The sequence below is a fragment of the Capricornis sumatraensis genome, chromosome 19, assembly GCF_032405125.1.
Source record: "Capricornis sumatraensis isolate serow.1 chromosome 19, serow.2, whole genome shotgun sequence".
NCBI lineage: Eukaryota > Metazoa > Chordata > Mammalia > Artiodactyla > Bovidae > Capricornis > Capricornis sumatraensis.
The window spans coordinates 54844595-54871310 of record NC_091087.1 but is presented as its reverse complement, the minus strand read 5'-3'; the positions used below and the strand labels follow the sequence as shown (position 1 = coordinate 54871310).

Here is a 26716-nt window from a genome sequence, read left to right as displayed (position 1 = left end):
CATATCAAAACTTCAAAGTATGATTTGGGCAATTACTTCTTTTAGAAAATCCAAAAATGGGTGCAGAAAACTTTCCTAAAACTTAAAAAAATAAAAAATAAAAAGCACACACATGCACACTTCATTCTTTGATTCTAGAAATGATAAAACCACTGTTTGTCTTATTGCAACTTAAAGACAATAATATCTGTAATATTTAGACTTACAGTACACAGGGTAGCTATAATTCTTGAAAAAGTTATTACAATTTTTATAAAAGAAGAAATAAGTAATTATATGATATGCTTGAGGTCTTCATTGAAAGGAAACTTCTGATTTCAAAAGATTGTCTTCACTTCTATTTCACAAACAAGGTAACATATTCATGTTCATCTGTCATTAAATAAAAGCATGTAATTACTCTTTGTAGTGTGACCACAACTTAAGAAAATAAGATGCAAAAAGCAAATCTAATTTTGTAAAGTGGGAAGACTATGATGTAAGACATTACTAATTAGCGTGCATACACATTCAAGTAGAGTAATTCTTCAAAGCAATAACACTGAGACATTTTTGTAAAATTATTATATTGCTGTTCAAACTCTATTTGAATTTTCTTCTCCAGAATTATCTTCAGAACTTGTTTTTAAGTTGCAAAAAAAATTCAGTCACCTGGCTTTTGTTTCAAAAAAGTATGTTTAGAAGCAAAATGAAGCTTAGAGATTTAAGATCAAACCTGTCTTTAAGAAGCCAATGTGTACATAATCTATATAGTTTGAGAAACATTCTTTGTGACATTACAGGAGGATATCCCTAAGCAACAAAAACTGTTGGCATGGAAGAAAAGTCCACATGAGACAAAGTCTATTTGACTGCTGCATTTGGCAGCTCTTACCTTTGCAAATATTATGTAATTTTGGTTTCTCAATTTTATGCAAAGTTTCTAAGTTTTAAAATAAACATGTTTGGGAACGCATGTACACCCGTGGTGGATTCATGTCAATGTATGGCAAAACCAATACAGTATTGTAAAGTAAAATAAAGTAAAAATAAAAATTAAAAAAAAAATAAGCATACATTTTGAAACTTCCATTTTTTTTCTTTTAAATAAAAAGCCACTTCTTAATTTAAGCTTTCTTAGGTGCTACCTTGGTTTATTTTTATCTTTTCATATATATCATAAAGGCTACTTTTGGGTGGGGTTCAGTTGGAATAGACACGCAGCAGCATCTTACTTTCCTAAAGACATAGCCTATGGTTTTATTTATAATGCCAGAAATGTTGACTGCTGCTGTTTTCTAAGTCTTACCTTACATGGAACCAGTGTTAAAAGTTCGTTAGCTAGAGCTTAACAACACAATGGCTGAAGGAATGGAGTTACCACACAAGTGTTTAAATTCCATGCTGGATCCCTAGCTACAACAGAGAAGAAAGTTCAAACAACAAAAACAGAGCTGCAAGGTCTGAACTTGTGTGTCACGGATACCTCTTACTCATCACCAGGCAGCTCTTATTCAGGGCAACCAAGCCCTCCCAAGCAACATGGTTAATTGAATAAGGATTCTGAACCTTTTGGCTGCAGATAAACCAAAGTGGCACATGGCTCATAACTCAAACATTTCATTTTAGGCAGCTGTTAGTTTTCTTGCCCAGGCTAATTTGGATTATTCAATCATTTTCTTTTCTTTAATGAAAAACTGCTTGTAGTTACTGGTGGGGACAAAGAGATGCAATTATGGATCTTGGAAGGTAAATTTATTACCTACTCATTTTAATCATGTATACAAGTGATACTAAATTCAGAACATTTTATTAGTAGTATCATTATACCTGTGTGTGTGTGTGTGTGTGTGTGTGTAAATTTAATAACATTCAGCCCTGGCTACTGTTTCCTACTACAAAGGACCTGGAACCTCCCATAGTGAACAACTAAAAATATTGTACAGAAAATGAGAAACATCTTAAATGCATCGTTACATTGGCAAGTAGGTGAGGAATACAGAGAGTATATCTAAGTACAACTGGGAACCCTTAATGGTATGTGAAGCATGAAGGGCAAGGTTTTTACCTTGAGAGCATTTGACTTATGATCAAGGTAAGGTTGAGCTCTGGTTTTCCATGGCCTCCTAATGGAGCAGGGGACAAAGTCCAGGGCCCACACACAAACAGAAATCTTAAGCTCAGACTATGAATGGAAGATAGAAAAAAATATCCCTTATAAATTTTATAAACACAAGCTAGCCTTCATATGAATTATCATCCCAAATTGTTATTTAAGCAGCCCAATAAAATTCAAATTAAGGTCTTAAAGTATGCTAAGGCCTATACTTATTCCCAGGCAGAAGCAAATGCAAAGCCTCTATGAAGGAATCTATCTTCAATTAAGGCCTGAAAACTCCCATAGGAACTAATTCTAAGACATATAAGCTCATATTCACGAATCAGTAAACATCAAAAGAAAAGAGGCAAGTTAAATGTAGCTAGCAGAAATATCAAAATTGGAGCAATAAATATTTGAGATTGTAAAATAGTCAGAAGTATAGAATTGTTGTTCTTGTTTAGTTGCTAAGTTGTGTCTGAGCCTTTTGTGATCACATGGACTGCAGTTGTCCAGGCTCCTTTGTCCATGCAGTTCTCCAGGCAAGAATCCTGGAGTGGGTTGCCATTTCCTTCTTCAGAGGATTCTCCCAACCCAGGGACTGAACCCATGTCTCCTCCATTGGCAGGTGGATTCTTTACCACTGACCCACCAGGGAAGCCCTAAGTATAGAATAAGCATGTTTAAAATGTACAAGAAAATTAAAAAGGGGTTGAAAATATGAGACAGAAACAAGAGACCACAAGAATGGTCAAACATATTTGGGGATGAACAAAATATAACTTCCTGAAATGAAAAATAACAAAAATTAAAAACGCACTGGAATTCTGTTTCCAGACAGAACAGAGTCATTTGTGGCAGATCAGTGCTTTGCAGGAACAACTAGGAAAGCTGGATGAAATGGAAAACATATTTGCTTAAAAGTATCAGAAGGGCTGAAACAAAGACAGCTAGAGGAACCAAGACTCCAGAGGTGAGAGCTGAGAGGCAAACTAACGGCCTGCAGCCGCTCTTCCCCTGGAAGCATTTGCTGGCGCTGGGTTGGTTTGTCCTGGCAGGAGGCTGCCGTTAGAGACAAGAAACCAGAAGAACTTTGGGCAACCTTTCAGGGTTGGAGCAAGAGACCTAGAAAACCAAAGGGGCCTGAGACACATGCCTTGTTGTTGTTTAGTTGCTAAGTCGGGCCTGACTCTCTGCAGCCCCATGGACAACAGCACGCCAGGCTTCCCTGTCCTTCCCTGTCTGCTGGAGCTTGCTCAAACTTATGTCCCTTGAGTTGGTGATGCTATCCAACTATCTCATTTTCTGTTGCCCCATTCTCCTCCTGCCCTCAATCTTTCCCAGCATCAGGGACTTTTCTAATAAGTTTGCTCTTTGCATTAGGTGGCCAAAGTATTGGAGTGTTATGCCTAGTTTCCCCTTGAAAGTATTTGGTAAATTCTGGGCTCTCCTAGGTGGAAGATTAAGAAAGCTCATATAAGAATATCTAAGAGACTCAAGTGAAGATATTACTTTCACCACTGAAAGCCTAGTAAGCTACCCCATAGGAAAAGAGGCAAACCAGAGAAAACTGAGCCTTATTCAAACTGCAACTCAGCTTCAACTCAGCATACCTGACTGGATTAAGGTGGACGTCCACTCAATCTTTCCAAAAGAGGAAAGATGAAGCTCTCTCTAGTGGAAAGCAAAAGTACCCGGCAGGCTCAGGATGTCTTCTATTAAATCAACAATTAATAGGCATGCCAAGAGAGGACCATGCATCTAGACACCCAGAAACAAAACAGATATTAAGGACCCACTGGTGTTTCAGATATTGGAGTTAATAGGTACGGACTTTTAATTACTAATTTATAGAAACTAAGTTACTATAGTTTCTTATAGTTATAAGCAAAGGGGAGACAATATATTTAGAAAGATGAGTATTTCACCAGAGAATTGAAATGCACCAAAAACACCAAGAGGAAGACTGTAAATTAAAAAACACAAAATCTGAAATTAAGAATTGAATAGATGGCTTTAACAGCAGGAAACAGGATTAGTGAAATAAAAGACAGGTAATTTTGAAAATTTAAAACTAATGCACATAAAAAAAAAAGGAAAACACAGAAGAGATATGTGGGAACTGAAAATATGTATCTAGTTGGAGTCACAAAAGGAAGGAGAAAAAGATACTAAGCAAAGATTTCCTAAAATTGACAACAGATATGAAGTCAGAGATTTAATAGGTCTACAAACTCAAGCAAAGAACATTAAAAAAAAAAAAAAAAAACCCTGCCAAACAAAATAAAACACCCTCCCCGCAAAACCCAACAACGGGAAAGATCTAAAAAACAATCAGAGAAAATAGACATTTTACTTTCAGAAGAACATTAAGACTGGATGGTTGATTTCTCAACAGGGGTGAGGGAAGCTAGACATTAAGAGGATGACATTTTAGAAAGAGTTATAGGAGAGTCTGGTCATGATGGAATAACAGGGATCATGTTTACCTTCTCCACCTTAAAAAAAAAGCAAACGACCAAACGACCAACTAACCAACCAACCACCCAACCAAACAAAAAACAAAAGAAAAATCCCCCAAACAAACCAAAACCTCAAAACAAAACAAAAAGACCCACCAAAAGGAAAACAGCAACAAAAACAGGTGGAAATACATGAATCAATGTCTTTGTACTTGGGACAACAGGCAAACAGGACAGTGATCCCAGAGAAAAGGGAAAGAAATGGAGCACTAAGATGATTCCAGCGCATCACATGGTGAGTTTACAGAGCAGAGTGCAGAGTCTGGGAGCTTCCCTGAATTGAGAGCACAGAGTTGAGAACTGGGGGAGGTCAAGGTGGTTAGGATTTGCAGTCAGGGTACTAGAGAGCGTAGATTCTGGAACAAAAATTGCTGTACAGAAACAGAGTGAGAGCAAGTGGGCTCAGAAGAGCTATAGAACATTCCTTGAGTCTTACTCTGAGTATGGACCAGCAGACCTGTGTAAGTAAACTACCAAGGCTAAGGTTAGAGCTTTAGAGAGGTGCAAGAAGAACAATGACCAAAACTCACACATAGGTGTGACTAGTCAGAGCAGAGCCAACTCATACTGCACAGGATATCAGGTATTCAGAAGGGGATTGCCTAAGCTGAGGGGGAGAATGAGCCCTAGACTTAAGGTTCTCTGGTCCTACCTACTGAAGCTTAAAACCTACTAGCAAGGATCAAAACTGTTTCCAAACAATGTAACTGCATCCCTGAACACGCTTCAAAATTTTTAATGAAAAACAAAAATATCTAACACCCAACAAGATAAAATTTACAATGACTTGCGTCCAAAACAAGTTATCAAGCATACAAAGCAGAAAAATACAACTCATGATTGTACAGCACAGGGAAATAGCTATTATTTTGTGTTAACTTTAAATGGAATATAATCTATAAAATATTGAACCACGATGATGTGCACCTGAAACTAATATAATACTGTAAATCAACTATCAAGTCAGTTTAGTTGCTCAGTCATGTCCGACTCTTTGCGACCCCAGGGACTGCAGCACACCAGGCTTCCCTGTCTATCACCAACTTCCAGAATTTGCTCAAACTCCATGTCCATTGCATCAGTGATGCCATCCAACCATTTCATCCTCTGTCGTCCCCTTCTCCTCCTGCCTTCAATCTTTCCCAGCATCAGGGTCTTTTCCAATGAGTCAGTTCTTCATATCAGGTGGCCAAAGTATTGGAGTTTCAGCTCTAGCATCAGTCCTTCCAATGACTATTCAGGACTGATTTCCTTTAGGATGGACTGGTTGGATCTCCTTGCAGTCCAAGGGACTCTCAAGAGTCTTCTCCAATCCTACAGTTCAAAAACATTAATTCTTTGGCTCTCAGCCTTATTTATGGTTCAACTCTCACATCCACACATGACTACTAGAAAAACCATAGCTTTTTTGGCAAAGTAATGTCTCTGCTTTTTAATATGCTGTTTAAGTTTGTCATATATTTTCTTTCAAGGAGCAAGCATCCTTTAATTTCATGGCTACAGTTACCATCTGCAGTGATATTGGAACGCAAGAAAATAAAGTCTCTCACTGTTTCCATTGTTTCCCTGTCTATTTGCCATGAAGTGATGGGACCAGATGCCATGATCTTAGTTTTCTGAATGTTAAGTTTTAAGTCAACTTTTTCACTTTCCTCTTTCACTTTCATCAAGAGGCTCTTTGTTTTTCTTCACTTTCTGCCATGAGGGTGGTGTCATCTGCATATCTGAAGGTATTGATATTTCTTCTGCCAATCTTGATTGCAGCTTGTGCTTCATCCAGCCCAGCATTTCGCATAATGTACTCTGCATGTAAGTTAAGTAAGCATGGTGACAATACATTGCCTTGATGTACACCTTTCCTGATTTGGAACCAATCCGTTGTTCCATGTCCAGTTCTAACTGTTGCTTCTTGACCTGCATACGGACTTCTCAGGAGGTAGGTAAGCTGGTCTGGTATTCCCATCTCTTTCAGAATTTTCCACAGTGTGCTGTGATCCAGACAGTCAAAGGCTTTGGTGTAGTCAAGAAAACAGAAATGTATGTTTTATTGGAACTCTCTTGCTTTTTTGATGATCCAATGGATGTTGGCAATTTGATCTCTGGTTCCTCGCCTTTTCTAAATCCAGCTTGAACATCTGGAAGTTCATGGTTCACATACTGTTGAAGTCTGGCTTGTATCAGGCTTCAACTATAAAGTATCAAATATACTTCAACTATACTTCAATTAAAAAAAAACAACTTATGATAAGGAAATCAATAGAAACAGACTTGGAAATAGGATAATAGAATTAACAGACAAGCACAGGATTCCAGAAAATAGTGTGAAGCATGAAAAAATTAAGGAGATTGGAAAGACATTAAAAAGACCCCAATTTAAAATTTTAGAGATGAGAAGTATATTTGTGAAGTAAAAGGCTCTAGGTGGAATTAAGAAGAGTATATTAGATACTGCAAAAGAAAAGGTCGCTAACTTTAAAGACAAAATAATAGAAAGTATTCAAAATAAAACACCCAGAGGAAAAAGAAACACTCCTCTGCCACTGGCAAAATGAACAAAGAATGAATAAGCCGTACCTAGGACAACATCAAGTGGCCTAATATATTAAGTAGCAGTTCTAGAGAGGGAGGAAAGAGTTTGAGGACAAATGGTATTGGGGAAAAAAGCCAAAATTTAAAAAAATTGATGAAGATTATAAACTTATAGTCCAAGAAGTTCAACAAATAAGCACAGGAACATGCAGAAATCTATAACACATCACAATCAAATTGGCTAGAACGAGTAATGAAGGTAAAACCCTTAAAGCAGCCAGAGGACATATGTACAGAGAACAAAAATTAAAATGACAGTAGCCAGAGACAGTAGAATAACATCTTTAAAATATTTTTCCAAAAGGTTAATCTAGAATTCTATAGCCAGAAAAAAACCTTTCTTCCCCCAACAAAATGAAGGCAAAAAAAAGACACAGACATTTTTAAACATACAAAAGCTGAAAGAACTCATTATTTACAGCCCAGGATTGTATAAAAGATACATATGTCAGGAAAGAAGAAAATGGTAGCAGGCGGAAACTTGGATCTACATAAAGAAGAGTACTAGAAATGTAAATATGTGGGTAAATATAAAATAATGTTGTTCTTACTTTTTGAATCACTTTAAAAGCAGTTAATTATTCAAAGCAAAAACAAAAATTATTATTGTATACCTATGTAAAAGTAAAATGCATGACAACAATATCACAAAGGTCATACATGGTGAGACAATTTTTTTAAACAGCAACCTGAGTATTTAGATATTATCAGTTTATAGAAACTTTACCCCAACAATTCCTACTGCCTAACCCACCCTAGTCCTCTTGTAGCCATGTACCTTAAACTTTAAATTCTAAAGTTTAGAATGTAACACACTACAGGTGATACTGTGTTACATAATCTGTTTATATTTACCTTATCTTGATTGAATAACCAAACACGACAGAAGCAATGTTCTTAGATTTTAGCTCTTGGTTACAGCAAAATTCCACATACAAATTTCAAAATTAGTAGAGGTGCTTTGTAATAGATTAGAATCATTTTTTTATTAAGAGAATTTGATTGCCTGTCTTAGGTTCTTTCTAACCAAAATACAATTTCTCTTTAATATTTTACTAGTGCCAGTAGTAAAGTACCTAATAAATTTGTCCTTAATGACTTTTATCTTTATTAAACTTGTAAGACAGTCAGACACAGTTTGACAGTGAACTTAATCTGTTTCCTTACTGTAGTGTATTTTATAGGCATATTCAGTACAATGCCTTCAGGACTGAACACTTATAAAAGCTTGATTAAATGTATAAATAACTGTATTGAAATGTATAAAATTTGCAGTAGAGAGCTTAAATGACTGAAAAGTAAATATATATTTCAGATTTTGGAGTTTGTGCATTAAAATATACCTTTCTTAATAATCTGACCGTCAGGAAACTGGTCACATCCAAAGTACCAGCATTCTCTAAAACTATGTTGAGAAAACAGTAACATTAAAAATAAGTATATTAAGATTTCTCCAAAGAAGTTATCAATAGTACACAATAATTTAATGAGTCTTAAAAATACACATTTATCACTGTCCAATTCTATTTATGAAATCATACATTAAAAATAACTTCAACCTTTATCAATTTAACTTAAAGTACATAATAAAAAAGAAAAGAAAACCTTTTCAAAGAAGGTTATTCTAGTAAAAGGATTACAAAAAATCTGGTAACCTGAGATGCTATTCTGGAACGTATGCTACTAGTTCAAATGTGCAAGCTCCAACTTAACAAATGTTTAAAATATTTGAGTTTTTAAAACAGTGCCAAAATAAACCACATCTTTTCTAGAGATGACATATTTAGCTGAGCTCAAGCAATATAAATCTTTCAACCATTTCATGTATTTGTTTAAAAGCCTCAGAAACCACGTGCATTTGTAATAAAACGAACAAAATGCTGAAGTCACTGGAGCCTAACAATTGACTTATAAATCAATTTTTTAGAAAGGCAAATGTATTTATGTGCGTATGTGTCTCTGTATTTATATATCTACATATCTCTCTTGATATCACTAGACAGATAGCATAGCTGTAGAGAGTAGTTATCAACACAATAACTGTCTTGCGAAAAATTTGGGTTCCATACAAACCATATGTGAGAAGGAAAATGTATAGGACATGGCTATTTTATCATTATAATGCCTCACTTGTCAAGAGTATTTAAAGACAGAAACTTCACTAATTATCTTTAAAAATATACTATCTATAAAAATGGCTTTCTATGCAATGTTAATCAATATTAAAACTACATTTTTGTCCAATAAACTAATTCTGTTGGTAAGGGATCTGATGAGAAGATTTATCCATTTATTTGAATAAGGACATCTACAAAGAATCAAGTTTCTCACTGAAAAAGAAAGATATTTTAAATAATTTTAACACAATGGTTAAACATAATATAGCAGTAGAATGAAAGTTTCTCCCATATTATTAACTAATAACTTTGCTTTATACTTTGCTTATAACTTGCCTATAACTGGTTGTATCTTTAACAGATGCTCCAGGAGGTACAGTTTAGACTGTCATTTGCTAGAAATATATTGTCAGGTTCTAACATCAAGCCAAATTAAAGAGTACAAAAGAACTCTGGTTATTTTTAATCAACAATGAATTGTCACAATATTCCTAATTAGTGAAAGTAAGGCTAAGGTTGCTACTGAAACACTATAGAGAGGTAGTAATAACGTGATGCTGTTCACATATGCAGCTCACATTACCGTACTTAATTGAAAGATATGCGCAGAAAATTCATAGATATATGCATAGAAGAAATGGCACAATAATAAAAGAAATTGCAACAGTTAGAATCTTTGATTTTTAATTTTTGTAAATGAAAGTTTTGGAGACCTGTGGTTGCATGGAGTTGAGTCATAAGACCTCAGCTGTAAGTCCCAGCCAGTTCTTGCCAAATTCCTAGCTCCATCAAGTGTGTTTCCTCATTCACAAAATGTATTACTAATACTACTACTAATGGCAATACTAAAACTACTAGCATCATTATCATTATTACATGGTTGACATACATACTGGTAATATATTACTGTCTATAGAATCACATAAAAATGCAGATGAGAAAGGGCTTTGCAAATCAAGTGTCACACGTTTTGTCATCTTTTCTGCTTTTCCTCTGAACTACTTATTTTTAACAAGGAAAAGTAAATTATCATTTCACTGTAGGAATTAGACTTGATGTTTAAAGTAAACTCAAAGCAACCCCTTTTCTGAAGTGTGGAACACTTCAGAAGTTGCATTATTATTGAATATATAGAGAACTGATCTTCAGCAGGCAAGATTATTCCTTCATATCCCCTTGCCCTGTCCAAAAAAAAAGTACTACTTGACGCATCTGTAATTTTGTAGACAATTCATTTTCAAGAGGATGTGGTAATCTGGGGGAGATTACCTACACTGAGCAATAGGAGATGCTAGAACTATTTTGTAAATTTAATGTCAAGGTATCAAATTCTTTAAAGGTTCTGTATATTGATTATAGGAATTAGTTGTGCTAATCTGATTGGTTAGTGATAGAAAGAGATGCTTGGAAAGTGTAAAATGCCTTTTTTCTACACTTTGTGTTTTATAAAACCTCAAGGAAAATAACTCAACAAAGTTTTGTCTGTTATTCAGGAATAAATTGAAAATTCAAGTTACTTGCGATTTATTTGAAGAGGATTCAGGAATGGACTATTTTGTGATGAGAACTGTTTTTCTTCACTTACCTGCATGACTTGAAAGGGGCTGTTCCTTCACATAGGGAGCTGTTACATGTTTCAGTTAGAGCTCGTAGAGAAAACTACATGCATGACGAAACTATTCTAAATTTCTATAGTTAGATCATCGTGGTTTAGAGAGGCTATAATTCTCTTTAGGACTGTAGAATAAATCCAGTTAATTTTGAACCCCTATTCTTCCTTATTTTTCACATAGTTTAAGCAAAATTAAAAGCAGGTAACATGAGTAAATTCTAAATTTGAATCAATGGGATGATTCTGTCAGTTAATTCAACGGGTTTACTAAGAAACAAATAGAGCTTGTTTGCATCACAATTCTTTTGTCACCCTGTGATAAAGCACCTTATATTTTTCTGCAGAGTAAAAAAAATTCAAAAGAATAATTTCCACTGGTGTATGCAATAAATGATTCTGTACTTGTCCTGAAAATAGGCAATGGTAGATAATTTAGCTCAGTCTTAAATTAAAAGATTATATGGACTTAGAAAATTTTTCACTTGCCTACTTAATTTTCACTAATTCCATCTCTACTTATCTATTTCATCCTATTCTGGTCATATTTATTTTCTATTTGCTTCTCATCTATTCAATCTTAAAAAAAAAAGATTTTTTCCTGTAGCTAAATACATGAATTTTAGTTTTATCCATAAAATTAAAAAAAGTAGGTTTCCTGAACCAAATCACAGGTTTACTTTCTCCCCCAAGTCTTTATATTTTTACATTATAATTTTATTGTATATTATAATTAGATTCCCATCTTCCATAACAAAAACTCAAGTGACAGTCTAAATAAAGGCATTAAAAAAAAGAATACTTCATATGTTTCATGGGCGCTTGCCTTTTCGTGTCATGGTGACACATGCTAATTTTCAAGCCAAAAGTATCCCACCTGTGTAGACAGACTTGGCAATTACTATGGCTTAAATAGAGTTTAGATCATTATTCAGACTCAACATTAAAGAATTTGTAAGTAGACATTAACAATACTTTCTTTTTATTGAAAACAGTGTGCGTTACTTGTAGTGAAAAAAATCATGCTTTGATTAACGTAATTTTAATATGCCAAGCTCTTAATAAAGCAAATTATACATTTGATTCTTGGTATCTATACTTAATATTCTTTAATACTAAAAAAGATTACACGCATGCATCGAATGAAGACTATACATGCTTCTTATGTATGTGTTTCTCTCATTGGTTAAGAAATAAACTCTATATTGAAAAAAGCATGTATTTGAAGTTTTGACCTAACACAGTGGATTAAGGTTTAGACAATATTTACTTTTCTGCATTTGACTCAGAAAGGGCCATATGTGAAGATATGATCCTGACCAACTTTACTATGTTTCTATAATGGTCTTCCAGCAAAAATATTTATATTAAATACAGTGAGATATAAAATAATTACAAATAAGCTGCAACTTTACAGCTATTCATTGGTAAAAGTCTGTAGTTAATACATTTGGATAAATAACTCAAGTCAGCAGCAAAGTGGTTAAACATTTGTGATTTGATTTTATCTCAGCTTGGAATGTGGTTGGAGTGTCCCACTTCTAACAACTGTTTGCTAAGTTAAGGCTTTAGTGTTTACACAGTGTTGAATGAAGCAGCCTGGTCACCAGATGTGATTGCTTCCCCAGACTGTCGGTTTTTTTTTTCAGTTCAGATCACTGTCCTCATGGTCCCTGTTCCAACCTTCTTCCTCAGGACGTCCACCAGCCTTTCCAACCTAAGTTGAGGGCAGTGGGGTGGGAGGGGAAAAAATAAAGAACACAGAAAGTGCAATTATTGTCAGGGATGTTTTGACTGAAAAAGGACAGTATTTACCTGTGACCAAGCACTTCTGGTCGTCATGAGAAGAGACAAGGCATGACTGTAAGTGAGAGACACGGGTGCAGAGTGCCAAGTATTTGACGTTAAAAAAACAGCAAAAACACACACTTAAACCCAATCTTCAGATTACGTCAGTTTTAGAGGCTACATGAAAAACACAAGCTACTAGTTTTAATACATCTACCTACTTGCATCAAAGTCATGAATTATTATGTCATGACAAGATGGCATATTTAATGTTGAGCAGTTTCAAACTGATTTTTTACCCAAGAAGTACATTTCTCAATACAGAAATACTATCACTCTTAGACCTGTCACTGAGCTTAATAAGTGATATGCTGGTATAGTATATAATTGTTATGCATTACATTTCTTCTCTTTAAAGCCAGGTATTAGGTGGCTAGGTTGGAAAAATGATGTCTCAGTGGCATCAAAACAATTTAAATATATAAAAATGGTTTGATGCTAATAAAACCAGATTTTCTGTCCTACATTTTAAAAGTTTCTATTCCTAAGTAATATAAATAGGCTAGCACTGACTCTATATACTTCTGAGTCAAATATAAGTGATTTTTCAGTTGATTAAAAATTCACCAACTAAACTGAAAATGGGAGTCAAAAGTTCAGAAGTCATTCTGTAGGGTTCTTAGACTACTCTCTATGGGAGAGAGATGACATTCATTGAATCAGCAAGGGTTTTGCTTCTCAAAAGATGATGGAATTAGATCATCAATTGCCTTTTTCTCACTATTTCCTTTATGGTAAGCATAAAACCTCAACCAAAAATCTTGCTTGATGTCACACACACAGAAATCTTCTCTGTAAGGGAAGCTCATACCCAGCAGCTTTCATATACACAATTCTCCCTCCTCAAAAACTGGTGAGCGACACAGTCTAGTCTGCTTCAGCTTGCCTCATTTATATGGATCCATGCATGAGGGTCCTTTGCAAATAAACACAGCACCGAGCCAGACACTAAAGGAATGAGGGTATCCTTAGAGTCATACACACTGGTTTAGATGGACTCATCAGCTGCATGCCACATTGAAAACAGCTCAAGTTAAATGGATGACTCTGCATATATCAAGAGTTCTGTTAATAGAAAGTAGGGACATGAAACAACCCAGGGCATAAAAAAATCTTGGCTTTGAGAAATGTAGTTATGATCTCACAGTGAAAAAGAAAAATCTTGCTTAAATTTATTACCACAAATTTCTCTAATGTAAATTTTACACAAGTATTATGCATCCATTAAAACAGCTTTAAGCTAGTGATGCAAATACTTGAACTAGAAGATTTACTAGACAATTCACTGTATTTACAGATGACTCTGTATTAGTTGGACTTTCCCTAGTGATAAGAACCAGTGCTCTGTTATAACTCTCTGAAGAGTATGATTCCTAGGATCGCATAGATTCTTTAAGACAAAGTTTTACTAAGGTTAACTGTGGAGGAAAGGGAAGAAAAATGTCACTGTGAAATTTTAACTGCATTGTAAAATATGCTAATAACCCGAATTAACGGTTAACAACTAAAGACCTTGTAGAAGCCAGCAGAAACCTTGATATGCCATTAATAGAATTTCTCAGCATAGACGGTAAAAAGTTAACACAATGCACATATTTTTGGCTGCACTGGGTCTTTATTGCTGTGTGCAGGTTCCTCCAGTTGCCATGCAGGGGCTTCTCCTGCTGTGAAGCATGGGCTCTAGAGAGTATGGTTTCAGCGGCTGCAGCATGCAAGCTCTTTAGTTGTGGCATGCAGGGTTAGTTTCTCTGTGGCACATGGGATCTTGGTTCCCTGACTAGGGATTGAACCCACATCCCCTGCATTGGAAGGCAGATTCTCAACCAGTGGACCACCAAGGAAGTCCCGAAAATTAGAAAATAGTAGTTTCAGGTTAGTTAACTATATCTCTCTCCCACAATATCATTTGCTCTATTATTAAAAAAACTTCCTCATAATGTAAAAGTAAGCTCTACTTTGCATAGTTATTGTCAGTATGAATTCTGAATCAATGGAATGCTAAATTACTGAGATGAGTCTGTGTTGTGCTTCTTTTGTTTTTTTTCTTTACAGATGGACTCATCTTACTTTAGTTTCTTCATACATTAGGATATCTTTCCACTTAGAACTCTTACATCTTGTGATGGTAAGAGGTTAGGAGGAAATACTTAAATATCATGTTTTGCAATGTCTTTACTATATTTCAACAACTACTAGATCAACCACATTCTCAGTTTATCCAGGTTGAATGATTTATGAAAATTTGATCTCAGAAATGAGAAATATGTCAATTACATCGTTTTGTAAAAGCTTACTGACTTTTGAAACACAATGAAGCATCTATTCCTTCCTGTAAGGAATGGACTATACCTTGTCAAACACGGACTGTGCTGACAGGAAGGTAGGTGTGTTTGTCTGCTGAACCACCTTGCAGGATCTGCCTGCAGGTTATTCTTTACTGTCCTAATCAATAATATCCTTAAAAAAATTACATAGTTTAATAAAATAGGCTCCAATTGCTTTACATGTTGCTCAATGATAGCTTCTCACAAAATTCATGAAATAGGAAAAGAGTTAGATTAGAATTCTAGGATTAGAATTTCTCTCTTCTAAATGAAGAAACAGAAGCCCAGACAAGGAAACCCTTGTACAAGGTCCTAAGATAAGACAGTAACAAATGTGGGCCTGGTTTCCTTGTTCTTATTTCAAAGTTACTTCCACTAGAGCTTGGGCTAATAGAAAGCTACAGATTTTAGATTATACGTTAATGTATTGTTTGTCTTAATAAGTACATTAAACTGTTTCCTCAAGTTATTACTTAAGTCAAATTGGTAAGCATTTACTGGTTTTTTTTTTTTTTTACTGGTATATTTGATCTGCTAGTTTAGTAACAATTATAGGAAAGTAAACTGATAACGCTGTATATAATTAGGAAATAAGACAGTTTATTTGCTATAACACAAATGTTTTGTGAACTTGAAAAATACATTTACAGCTATATTTTAGATAGAAATTCTAGCTTTTTCAAATAACACCACTTTTATATTTTCTTTATGTCTATATAATATGTACATACTACAATGAAATACATAGCTTTCCATCAAGTAGATGATCATAAGTTATTCACCAATTTTCTGAGTTGGTTTACTCTCATTTTTCACTCTTCACGAATATCTTGATACATTTTAAAAGGCAAGAAATACTTAATGAATACTGACTATGTGTCAGTATTCTGAGAAGTACTTTATGCACATATTTAATTTTCATTACAACTCCATGGAGTAGATACTATCATTAGATGACAAACCAAAGCATATAGAAGGTAATCTGACCAGAGTTGCACTGCTATTGAGTTCTGAAGCTGGCGTACGCTGCAAGGTGTAATTACCACATCCCTGATCTCTCTGATGATGTGCTCCACTGCTTCCAAAAATACTGTAACTTTTAAGGTTTAGTTTTGATTTTTTATGGCCTTGGACTACTCTTACTGACTAGATAATTTTTTTGCAAAGTGAGAGAAAGGACTGAAAATAGAACAAATTCCTCATCTTCACTTGAATTGTAGTGAAGCAAAAATCTCACTATAGATAAACAAGCTATAGATTCCATAAAAATTTTTTTTTAGATTTCATTTTTGAGAGAAATTTTTGTTTTATCTATCAAGGTGAGAGTAGAATTCTTATTAGCAGGAGAACATTCTTTTTAGAAAAAAATTCCATTTCTACTATTTAGGCAACGAAATTATCTCATCCAACATATCTGGCTTCTTAATTATTATTTTTTTTTCCCAAGGAGAAAGAACCAGAGAAATTCAAGAGAGATGGATAAAAATCATCCTTCCAGTAGAGAAGACAGCAAAGCCACTAAAAATGCTTTGGGTTGTCCATTAGTATCAAAGGTCTTGCCCTCTTTAAACCATGGCAGCGGGACAAGAAAGAGATTTAAATGTAGTTTTTTCTTTTACTATTATGGCTGTTCTTTCTATGCTAGTTCTTAAATGTTGTTTTATCACCTTTAAACACTTTTTATGTTTTCCTAAGAGATGTGTTCCCCTGATTTCACTTAAATGCATATGGTACATTGGGTATCATCCCCAAACTCTTTGAGTTTCACCCTCATATATCCAACTGCCTTCAAGATAGCTCCTCTTGCTTATTTCACGGGTATATGACAGTGAGCATATCTAAAATAAAGCTTATTTTACCTCCCATGCATATTTCAGTATTTCTTATTCTGATTACTGTTGCCATTCATTAACTCAACCAATTTTTAAGTTCAAAAAATTTAGAAAACCTTGGTTCATTGATTTTTTTTTTCTCACTGCAGCTTGGATCTATGAAAAGATTGTGATAAAACCATTAATGTAGACAGTAGGAAGCAATAAAAGGGTTTACCTCATCTAGTAACATCATTTACATTTTAGGAAGATTCCCCCTGGCAAGAATATAGAGATGAGATGCAGGTAAGTTGGCCTACAGGTAGGGAGCCCAGATAACTTCTTAGGAGCACAGCAATGTGAATGTACTTATGGTCACAAAACTGCATACCTAAAAAGCTTATGACACAGATTTAAGTTTAATCAACCAATATTTATTTAGTAATTCCTATGAACTAGTTACTATTCGAGGCATTGATTATTCAAAGACTAGGTCATGGCTTGATCATAGGAGCAGTAAGGTGGAGAAACATCTTTATATGGTAACTTCAATCACTTATTGGTAAATGCTGTAATAAAAGGGTAAGCATGGGTATTACATAGAACCTAGCTTGAGCAGGGAAAAAGAAGGGCCTGTAAAGTCTTTCTGATGATGCCTGAGTTAGGTTTTGAAAGATAAGAAGGGTGGGCATGGAGAGGGGGTAGGATGGGAATTTCAGACAAAGGAAATAATGTGTGCACAGGCACTGAGGTATGAAAAGCATGATGTGTGTCAAGCCTATCAGTAGGATGGTTTCACAGGTTTCTCAGGATCATGGAGGATGTTGGGAAATGAGACTGGAGTGGTTGATCATGACTAGGTCTTGCCCTAGGTGGTAACTAAAGGCACAGGAGTGGATGGGAATGCTAAGAGAAACGTAAGAAAGGAGGAGGAGGTGGGGGGTGGTGGGAAGAAGATAGAACCAAAGTGAAAACAAACAAAGGAAAAGGACTGACAAAAGAATTTGAGAAAACAGTCAGGGAAGCAAAAGACAAACCAAGAGTACGTGCTATCACAGAAAGCAGAGAAGAGAATTTCAAGAAGAGAGTGATCTACAGGGTTAAATACTTAAATAAGATGAAAGTGACAAATGAACATTAGGAAATTACAACCTTCTCTGTGCAGCTTTAATAGCATGATAGAAGTAGGATAATGTGAAAAAGTGAAGATGAAGTATAGGCTTGGTTAGAAAATATAAGATCTTGGGTAGAAACTAAAGAGGATTATAGTTGCAGGAAAATGTATGGCTGAGGAAGTCCTTAAAGAAATGGGTGGCATGTGAATATGTTTATGGACGATAGAAGAGAAGACTACGGGAAGAAGCTTAAGTAAAAGGGAGGAAGACAATATATTTTAAGGAGGGTCTCAGAGAATGGAATCATTTAAGCACAACTTGCAGCATTATCACTAAAAATATGACTGGAAAACTTTTCCTTGGAGATTAGAGGGTATAGAGGTTGGGGGAATAGAGCTGTGGATAACTCTGTACAGGTGGAGGCATTTAACTGACATAACTCATCATTGCTAGACTCAATTTTCCCCACTGAGTAAGAGGCAGAGTTCTCTACTGAGAGCACAGGGTAAAGAAGAAGGCTGGGAAGGGGGCAGGAAATAGTAAAGGTTTAATAGGACAAGAAAGGGAGGTGATATTGGACATGTAAAAGCAATGCTAGTGGGATTGATGGGCCACTGATATTGAAGTTTCTTAGCATGAATGCAGAGGTTAGGGTGGAGAGGAAGACACTGAACCAGGTACTTGAAATGCACATTAAAGGAACCTCACTGATCTCACATTTACAGAGATCAGTAGATATCACTGGAGAGGAGAGAGACATAGTGATAACAAAGTTGGATGATATAAATCACAAAGAAGGGAGGGTTTTCATGTGGATGCAGAAGGTATGCAAATAGCAACAGGGAACCAGAGAACTCTTCTTTCTAGTCTACAGGGTATGGGGAAAAGACTGGTGTCTAGTGGGCTACAAGGAAAGAAGCGTCTTTGGTAAATTCAAGTTTCAGGTAGAACGTATGTATGAAACATTCAGTACAGAAGTTATGGAAAGATGCAATGTAGTAGGGCTTCTGAAGTGGTGCAGTGATAAAGAATCCTCCTGCCAATGACAGGAGGCACAAGACATGTGGGTTTGATCCCTGGGTCAGGAAGATCCCTGGAGTAGGAAATGGCAACCCGCTCCAGTATTCTAGCCTGGGAAATCCTGAGGACAGAGGAGCCTGGTGGGCTACAGTCTGTGGGGTTGCAAAGAGTTGGACACAACTCGATGACTGAACAACAAAACCCACCCTCCCAGGCATAAATTGTAAACAATGAAACAAAAAGTTCTTTCTCAGTCTCAGGCACACTATGTAACTGAAAGATACAGATTAAAATATACACAGATGCATAAAAAATACATGTATATATATATATTTATATATACACACATTTATAAATCTGCAAAGATACAACATATAAATATGAACACACATATGTGCATAAAGGTATGTGTAAGAAATAAAGGAAGATCAATAAAAGAGAGAATAAAATGGAGAAGAGAAAAGAAAGGTTATTCACATATGAAACAGAATAGAAAAAGAAATTCTAAATGAAAAGGTGAATGCAGAAGTAGATGGGAGAGTGGGGTGAAAAGTCATGGTGAGCACATTAATAAACTGAAAGATAAAAACCATATGATTATCTCAACAGATGCAGAGAAAGCCTTCAACAAAATTCAACATCCATTTAAAAACCCATCCATAATAAAAACCCTCCAGAAAGCAGGCATAGAAGGAATATACCTCAACATAATAAAAGCCATATATGATAAACCTACAGCACACATTAACCTCAGTGGTGAAAAACTGAAAGCACTTTCCCTAAAGTCAGGAACAAGACAAGGGTGCCCACTCTTACCACTACTATTCAACATAGTTTTGGAAGTTTTAGCCACAGCAATCAGAGAAGAAAAAGAAATAAAAGGAATCCAGACTGGAAAAGAAGTAAAACTCTCACTGTTTGCAGATGACATGATCCTCTACATAAAAAACCCTAAAGACAACACCAGAAAATTACTAGAGCTAATCAATGAATATAGTAAAGTTGCATTCCTATACACTAATAATGAGAAAACAGAAAGAGAAATTAAGGAAACAATTCCATTCACTTTTGCAACAAAAAGAATAAAATACTTAGGAATAAATCTACCTAAAGAAACAAAAGACCTATATATAGAAAACTATTAAACACTGATGAAAGAAATCAAAGATGACACAAATAGATGGAGAAATATACCATGTTCATGGATTGGAAGAATCAATATAGTGAAAATGAGTATACTATCCAAAGCAATCTATAGATTCAATGCAATCCCTATCAAGCTACCAAAGGTATTTTTCAGAGAACTAGGAAAAATAATTTCACAATTTGCATGGAAATACAAAAAACCTCGAATAGCCAAAGCAATCTTGAGAAAGAAGAATGGAACTGGAGGAATCAACCTGCCTGACTTCAGACTATACTACAAAGCCACAGTCATCAAGACAGTACGCTACTGGAACAAAAACAGAAAAATAGATCAATGGAACAAAATAGAAAGCCCAGAGATAAATTCATGCACCTATGGACACCTCATCTTTGACAAAGGAGACAAGAATATACAATAGAGAAAAGACAATCTCTTTAACAAGTGGTGCTGGGAAAACTGGACAACCACTTGTAAAAGAATGAAACTAGAACACTTTCTAACACCATACACAAAAACAAACTCAAAATGTATTAATGATCTAAATGTAAGACCAGAAACTATAAAACTCCTAGAGGAAAACACAGACAAAACACTCTCTGACATAAAAATCACAGCAGGATCTTCTATGACCCACCTCCCAGAGTAATGAAAATAGAAGCAAAAATAAACAAACGGGACCTAATTAAGCTTAAAATCTTTTGCACAATGAAGGAAACTATAAGTAAGGTGAAAAGACAGCCTTCAGAATGGGAGAAAATAATAGCAAACAAAGCAACTGACAAAGAATTAATCTCAGAAATATACAAGCAGCTCATGCTGCTCAATTTAAAAAATAAACGACCCAATCAAAAAATGGGCCAAATAACTAAACAGACATTTCTCCAAAGAAGACATACAGATGACCAACAAACACATGAAAAGATGCTCAACATCACTCATTATCAGAGGAATGCAAATCAAAACCACATTGAGGTACCATCTCACACCAGTCAGAATGGCTGTGATCCAAAAGTCTACAAACAATAAATGCTAGAGAGGGTGTGGAGAAAAGGGAACACTCTTATACTGTTGGTGGGAATGCAAGCTAGTACAGCCACTATGGAGAACAGTGTGGAGATTCCTTAAAAAACTGGAACTAGAACTGCCATATGTCCCAGCAATCCCACTGCTGGACATACACACTGAGGAAACCAGAACTGAAAGACATGTGTACCCCAGTGTTCATCACAGCACTGTTTATGATAGCTAGGACATGGATGCAACCTGGATGTCCATCAGCAGACGAATGGATAAGAAAGCTATGGTACAAAAACACAATGGAATATTACTCAGCTATTAAAAAGAATGCATTTGAATCAGTTCTAATGAGGTGGATGAAACTGGAGCCTATTATACAGATGCAAGTAAGTCAGAAAAAAAAAACACCAATATAGTATATTAACACACATATATGGAATTTAGAAAGATGGTAACGATGACCCTATATGTGAGACAGCAAAAGAGACACAGATGTAAAGAACAGACTTTTGGATTCTGTGGGAGAAGGCGATGGTGGGATGATTTGAGAGAACAGCACTGCAACATGTATATTATCATATGTGAAATAGATTGCCAGTCCAGGTTCGATGCATGAGACAGGGTGCTCAGGACTGGTGCCCTGGGATGACCCTGAGGGATGGGATGGGGAGGGAGGTGGGAAGGAGGTTCAGGATGGGGAACACATGTACACCCATGACTGATTCATGTCAGTGTATGGCAAAAACAAATACAATATTGTAAAATAATTAGCCTCCAATTAAAATAAATAAATTAAAAAATAAAGATAAAAAATAAATACAGGAAGAAAGGGGAAAAAAAGTCATGGTGAAGGAAGTGGAAACAACTAGTAGAAAATGGTGAGAATGGGAAACTGAATAATAGTAACATGGTTAAAATTATTTCTTATATTACTAGGAAATAAGTCTCCTTGGATCTTCCACACATCTGCCTAGATCTATCCTTCACATCATTACCCTATCTGATTTCCTATATGAAGTGGTGTCAAAATGTTAAAAGAACCGCCATGTCCTTACTAGGCTATTTTTTTCAAGGTTAATATTTTCAGCTGTAAATGGTTTTGCATATTAGAGTTAATAGACTATCACCATATTGATTATTCTTTGTGCAGGTTCTTCAGCATGTCTAGGTTTTTAAAAATATTGAGTCTGATCTAATAATTCAGGTTAATCAATTAGAAAGGAAAGTGGGATTGATATTTCTCTCGATCTGGAATTCACTTGTATTTGAATGCTGCCATATTTCACTACTGGCTTACACAGAGTTTTAGTGCAAATGACTCTACGCTGACCTGTTTTGCCCACCAATCCAAGCCAAGTCAAGTCTATTCTATTCTGGACATGGACAACTAATATTTTTGTATCGGTTATTTATTGCTACCTAATAAACCACCCAGGGCTTTCCTATAGCTCAGATGATAAATAATCTGCCTGCAGGGGAGGAGACCTGGGTTCGATCCCTGGGTTGGGAAGATCCCCTGGAGAAGGGAAAGGCTACCCACTCCAGTATTCTTGCCTGGAGAATGCCACGGACACAGGAGCCTGGCATGCTACAGTCCACAGGGTTGCAAAGAGTCAGACACGACTAAGTGACTAACAGTACTACTTCTACTAAACCACCCAAAACTTGGTGGCTTAAAACAGCAGCTATTTTACTTAATCATGCTAACGTGGGCTTGCTGCAGCTGGATGTTCACTTGCCTGACAGTTGGTGTTGACTTCTGGCTAGGATTTGCCTCTTAAGGATCTCACGCCCAAGGAGACCAACCCATGGTCAACTCATGGTGAGCATGAGTTACCAAGAGCTGGGAACAAGGGTGATTGAGGCCTTGTTCAGAAGTTGTACAGCATCATTTGGCTTATTTTATTGGGTCAAAGGGAGTCACAGGCCACCCTAGATTCAAAGGGTGGGGGAATAGATTTTACCTTCGACCAGAGCAACTGCAAAAAAAATTGTGGCCGTATTGATCCTAAATGTTATGTGATTGAAAAAAAAAAAAGGCTACCAAGTGTAACTACATTTTACAATAAAACAAAGCTTTAACCTCAATCTGAATCTCCAATGGAGGAATTTCAGGTATCACTTGACAGGTGTTACAAAAGATACGTTTTGGAACTTGCAGTATCTCTTAAACAACACCAAGGGTGTGACTATCATCTCTGTCAGATAAGGTTGTTTCTATCTGTTGTCAACTGGGTATATTTTGCTGGATCTACATTTATTTAAAAAAGAAAAGTAAAATAAAAAGTTTGGTATATGCAATCAATATTTAGTTTTAAAAGATGTTACTAACCATTTATTAATTTGCTGATTTCTACCATAACTTTCAATTTAATCAAATCTAATTCAATTCTTTCCTCCAAATCTATTTGCTGTGTAAAAATATTTTGCTTTTAGAATAAATAATACAAGGAAATAATATGGATAGATTAATTTAGCTCTTCAGATATGTCATTATATCAAGTACTATCATTCATTTTTATTTATTCATTTATTTTTTGGGCTCCAAAATCACTGCAGATGGTGATTGCAGCCGTGAAATTAAAAGATGCTTACTCCTTGGAAGAAAAGTTATGACCAACCTAGACAGCATATCCAAAATCAGAGACATTACTTTGCCGACTAAGGTCCGTCTAGTCAAGGGTCTGGTTTTTCCTGTGGTCATGTATGTATGTGAGAGTTGGACTGTGAAGAAGGCTGAGCGCCGAAGAATTGATGCTTTTGAACTGTGGTGTTGGAGAAGACTCTTGAGAGTCCCTTGGACTGCAAGGAGATCCAACCAGTCCATTCTGAAGGAGATCAGCCCTGGGATTTCTTTGGAAGGAATGATGCAAAGCTGAAACTCCAGTACTTTGGCCACCTCATGTAAAGAGTTGACTCATTGAAAAAGACTCTGATGCTGGGAGGGATTGGGGGCAGGAGGAGAAGGGGATGACGGAGGATGAGATGGCTGGACGGCATCACTGACTCGATGGACGTGAGTCTGAGTGAACTCCAGGAGTTGGTGATGGACAGGGAGGCCTGGCGTGCTGCAATTCATGGGGTCGCAAAGAGTGGGACACGACTGAGCGACTGAACTGAACTGAACTGATCGTTCAGTTATTCATAAATACTTGAGTATTTATTTTGTGAATGGCACCTTCTAAACAGTTGTCTTCAAAAGAGTTTTTAATGTGTCTACCGTAGTTGTGTGTTGTATCAAGTTTTTTTTTTTTTTAAAAATACAAAATCCTCTGTAAAGATGTTCCATAAAAGGAATTTTCAGCTATGTCATGATATAAGGAGTTCAGGCTATACCTTTTGCAAATAGTTCTAAGATTATAAGCATTCTGAACAAGAGGTGTATTAACAAGAAGATAATGAGAAAGTAGGAATAAGATGTTCTTAGACACCACAATTTTGGGTCATTTAATTTTCAGTACTTTATTTAGCTCCACTTTTAGGTGTACATTAACAGTAAGAAACTGTTTTTCACCTTGAAACTAAATAATAAACTTGGATTTATCTTTGAGATAAAACAGAGCATAGAAAAAACTTAGTACATGTATATTCAATAGTGCTTAGATTAGATATATGACATTTCTTATTCAATGTCATTAATATATAAGGTGAAGTGAAAAGTGAAGTGAAGTGAAAGTGAAAGTCGCTCAGTTGTGTCTGACTCTGCAACCCCATAGACTATACAGTCCAAGGAATTCTCCAGGCCAGAATACTGGAGTGGGTAGCCTTTCCCTTCTCAAGGGGATCTTCCCAACCCAGGGATTGAACCCAGGTCTCTCACACTGCAGGTGGATTCTTCACCAGCTGAGCCACAAGGGAAGCCCAAGAATACTAGAGTGGGTAGCCTATCCCTTCTCCAGCGGATCTTCCCGACCCAGAAATCAAACCGGGGTCTCCTGCATTGCAGGCAGATTTTTTATCAGGGTAGACAGGGCAATGAAAAGTTACCTATATTTTAAACACAGACTAACATTTGCTATTTTCTATGTATGTAACCTTGAAAAATTAGTTTCACTAAACAATCGTTATATCAATTAGCATCAGTTTAGATGACTAATAAACATAAAAGTTGGAAAAACAACAACCAAAATACATAAAGCTTGGCCTTATTTTTATTTCATCCCACCTAAAAATTAAAACGGAGAAGGATTAAAGCTATATTTCCTTCTTTACAGGATCTCTAAGGTACTTCTGCTTCAACTTTTAGATTTTAAATGGATAATTTTGGCATAATTTTATCCAGGGCTTAATTAAGTCTTTGTTGTTAAGTTAGATGTCTAGATAGTCTGCTGGATTCCAACTGTCCAAGGCAGTGCTAGTGCAGTGGATGATACTATTAGGAAAGTACTTACTGAAGATAATGGAGCTATTTTGCTTAAGCCTCTAACTTAACATAATAAAGTGATTGAGATAATAGAATGAATTAAGATCAAGTGACAATTTTATTGGGCTCTTTAACTGTCTATCAAAGGATATTTAAACCATATGTAAGATTCCCTAGAAAACTCAACGCCAGTAACAACCTCATGAAGCTCCATGAAGGCTGGGACACTATGTGTTTTGTTCATAAATGTATTCTTGTAACTAGCAGAATAGGCTCTCAAAAATCAACAGGACATTATTTATTTGTTTGTGAATAAATATTATACACACATGCATATGTTAAGGGTCTCGGCAGAAGCATACTGAATGATAAAATAGTTGTTTGAAAAGAATGTAGGGAGTTTGGGGACTTGGTGGGACAGATGTTAAATGAAATTTCACTCTTAGAACCAAGATTATGCTTTTTGTATCAGGAGGAATTTTGTCAATGTGATAAGAATAAATTATTAATTCCCAAACCCAGCAATTCCAGCTCTTCTTTTTGATTTCATAACTTATAAGGAGAAAAAAATGAAGCATACAAAGGGATAAAATTGCTACAGATGCACCTTCTATGCACCTTCTATGTCAGAAGCATCAGAGTCAAAAACAAGCAGGTACATGACAATGTAGGGAAACAAACTGAAAATAAGGTAAAACATTTTTAACTATTCCATTAAAAACTCTTGATTTAGAAAAATTGAAAAAGGGATACGTTAGTGGTATTTTTAAAAAGAAAACAAACTTCGGCCAGTTCCTTTTCCGATTCTTGTGTTTTGTCCCTGCTCGACAGCTTCTAGGATAGTCCTAGTGATGGAACCAGATGCCATGATCTTAGTTTTTTGCATGTTGAATTTTAAGCCAGCCTTTTCACTCTCTTCTTTCACCTTCATCAAGAGGTACTTTAGTTCCTCTTCACTTTCTGCCATTAGGGTGGTGTCATCTGCATATACGAGGTTACTGATATTTCTCCCAGCAGTCTTGACTCCAGCTTGAGCTTCAACCAGCCCAGCATTTCACATGAAGCAGATGTTTTTTTTCTGGAACTCCTTTGCTTTCTCCAAGATCCAGCGAATGTTGGCAATTTGGATCTCTGGTCCCTTTGCCTTTTCGAAACTC

General features: G+C 35.8%; 1 protein-coding gene across 1 annotated transcript in view; it reads right to left on the bottom strand.

The window, feature by feature from the left end:
- Positions 1–12502: 12502 nt before the first annotated feature.
- The window catches only part of MIPOL1 (mirror-image polydactyly 1), a 295160-nt gene continuing 280946 nt past the window's right edge, over positions 12503–26716 (bottom strand). The window contains exon 12 of the mRNA XM_068991389.1: positions 12503–12631. Within this exon, the coding sequence (XP_068847490.1) occupies positions 12565–12631 (67 nt within the window). The 3' untranslated portion in view covers positions 12503–12564. The remainder of the gene's footprint in view (positions 12632–26716) is intronic.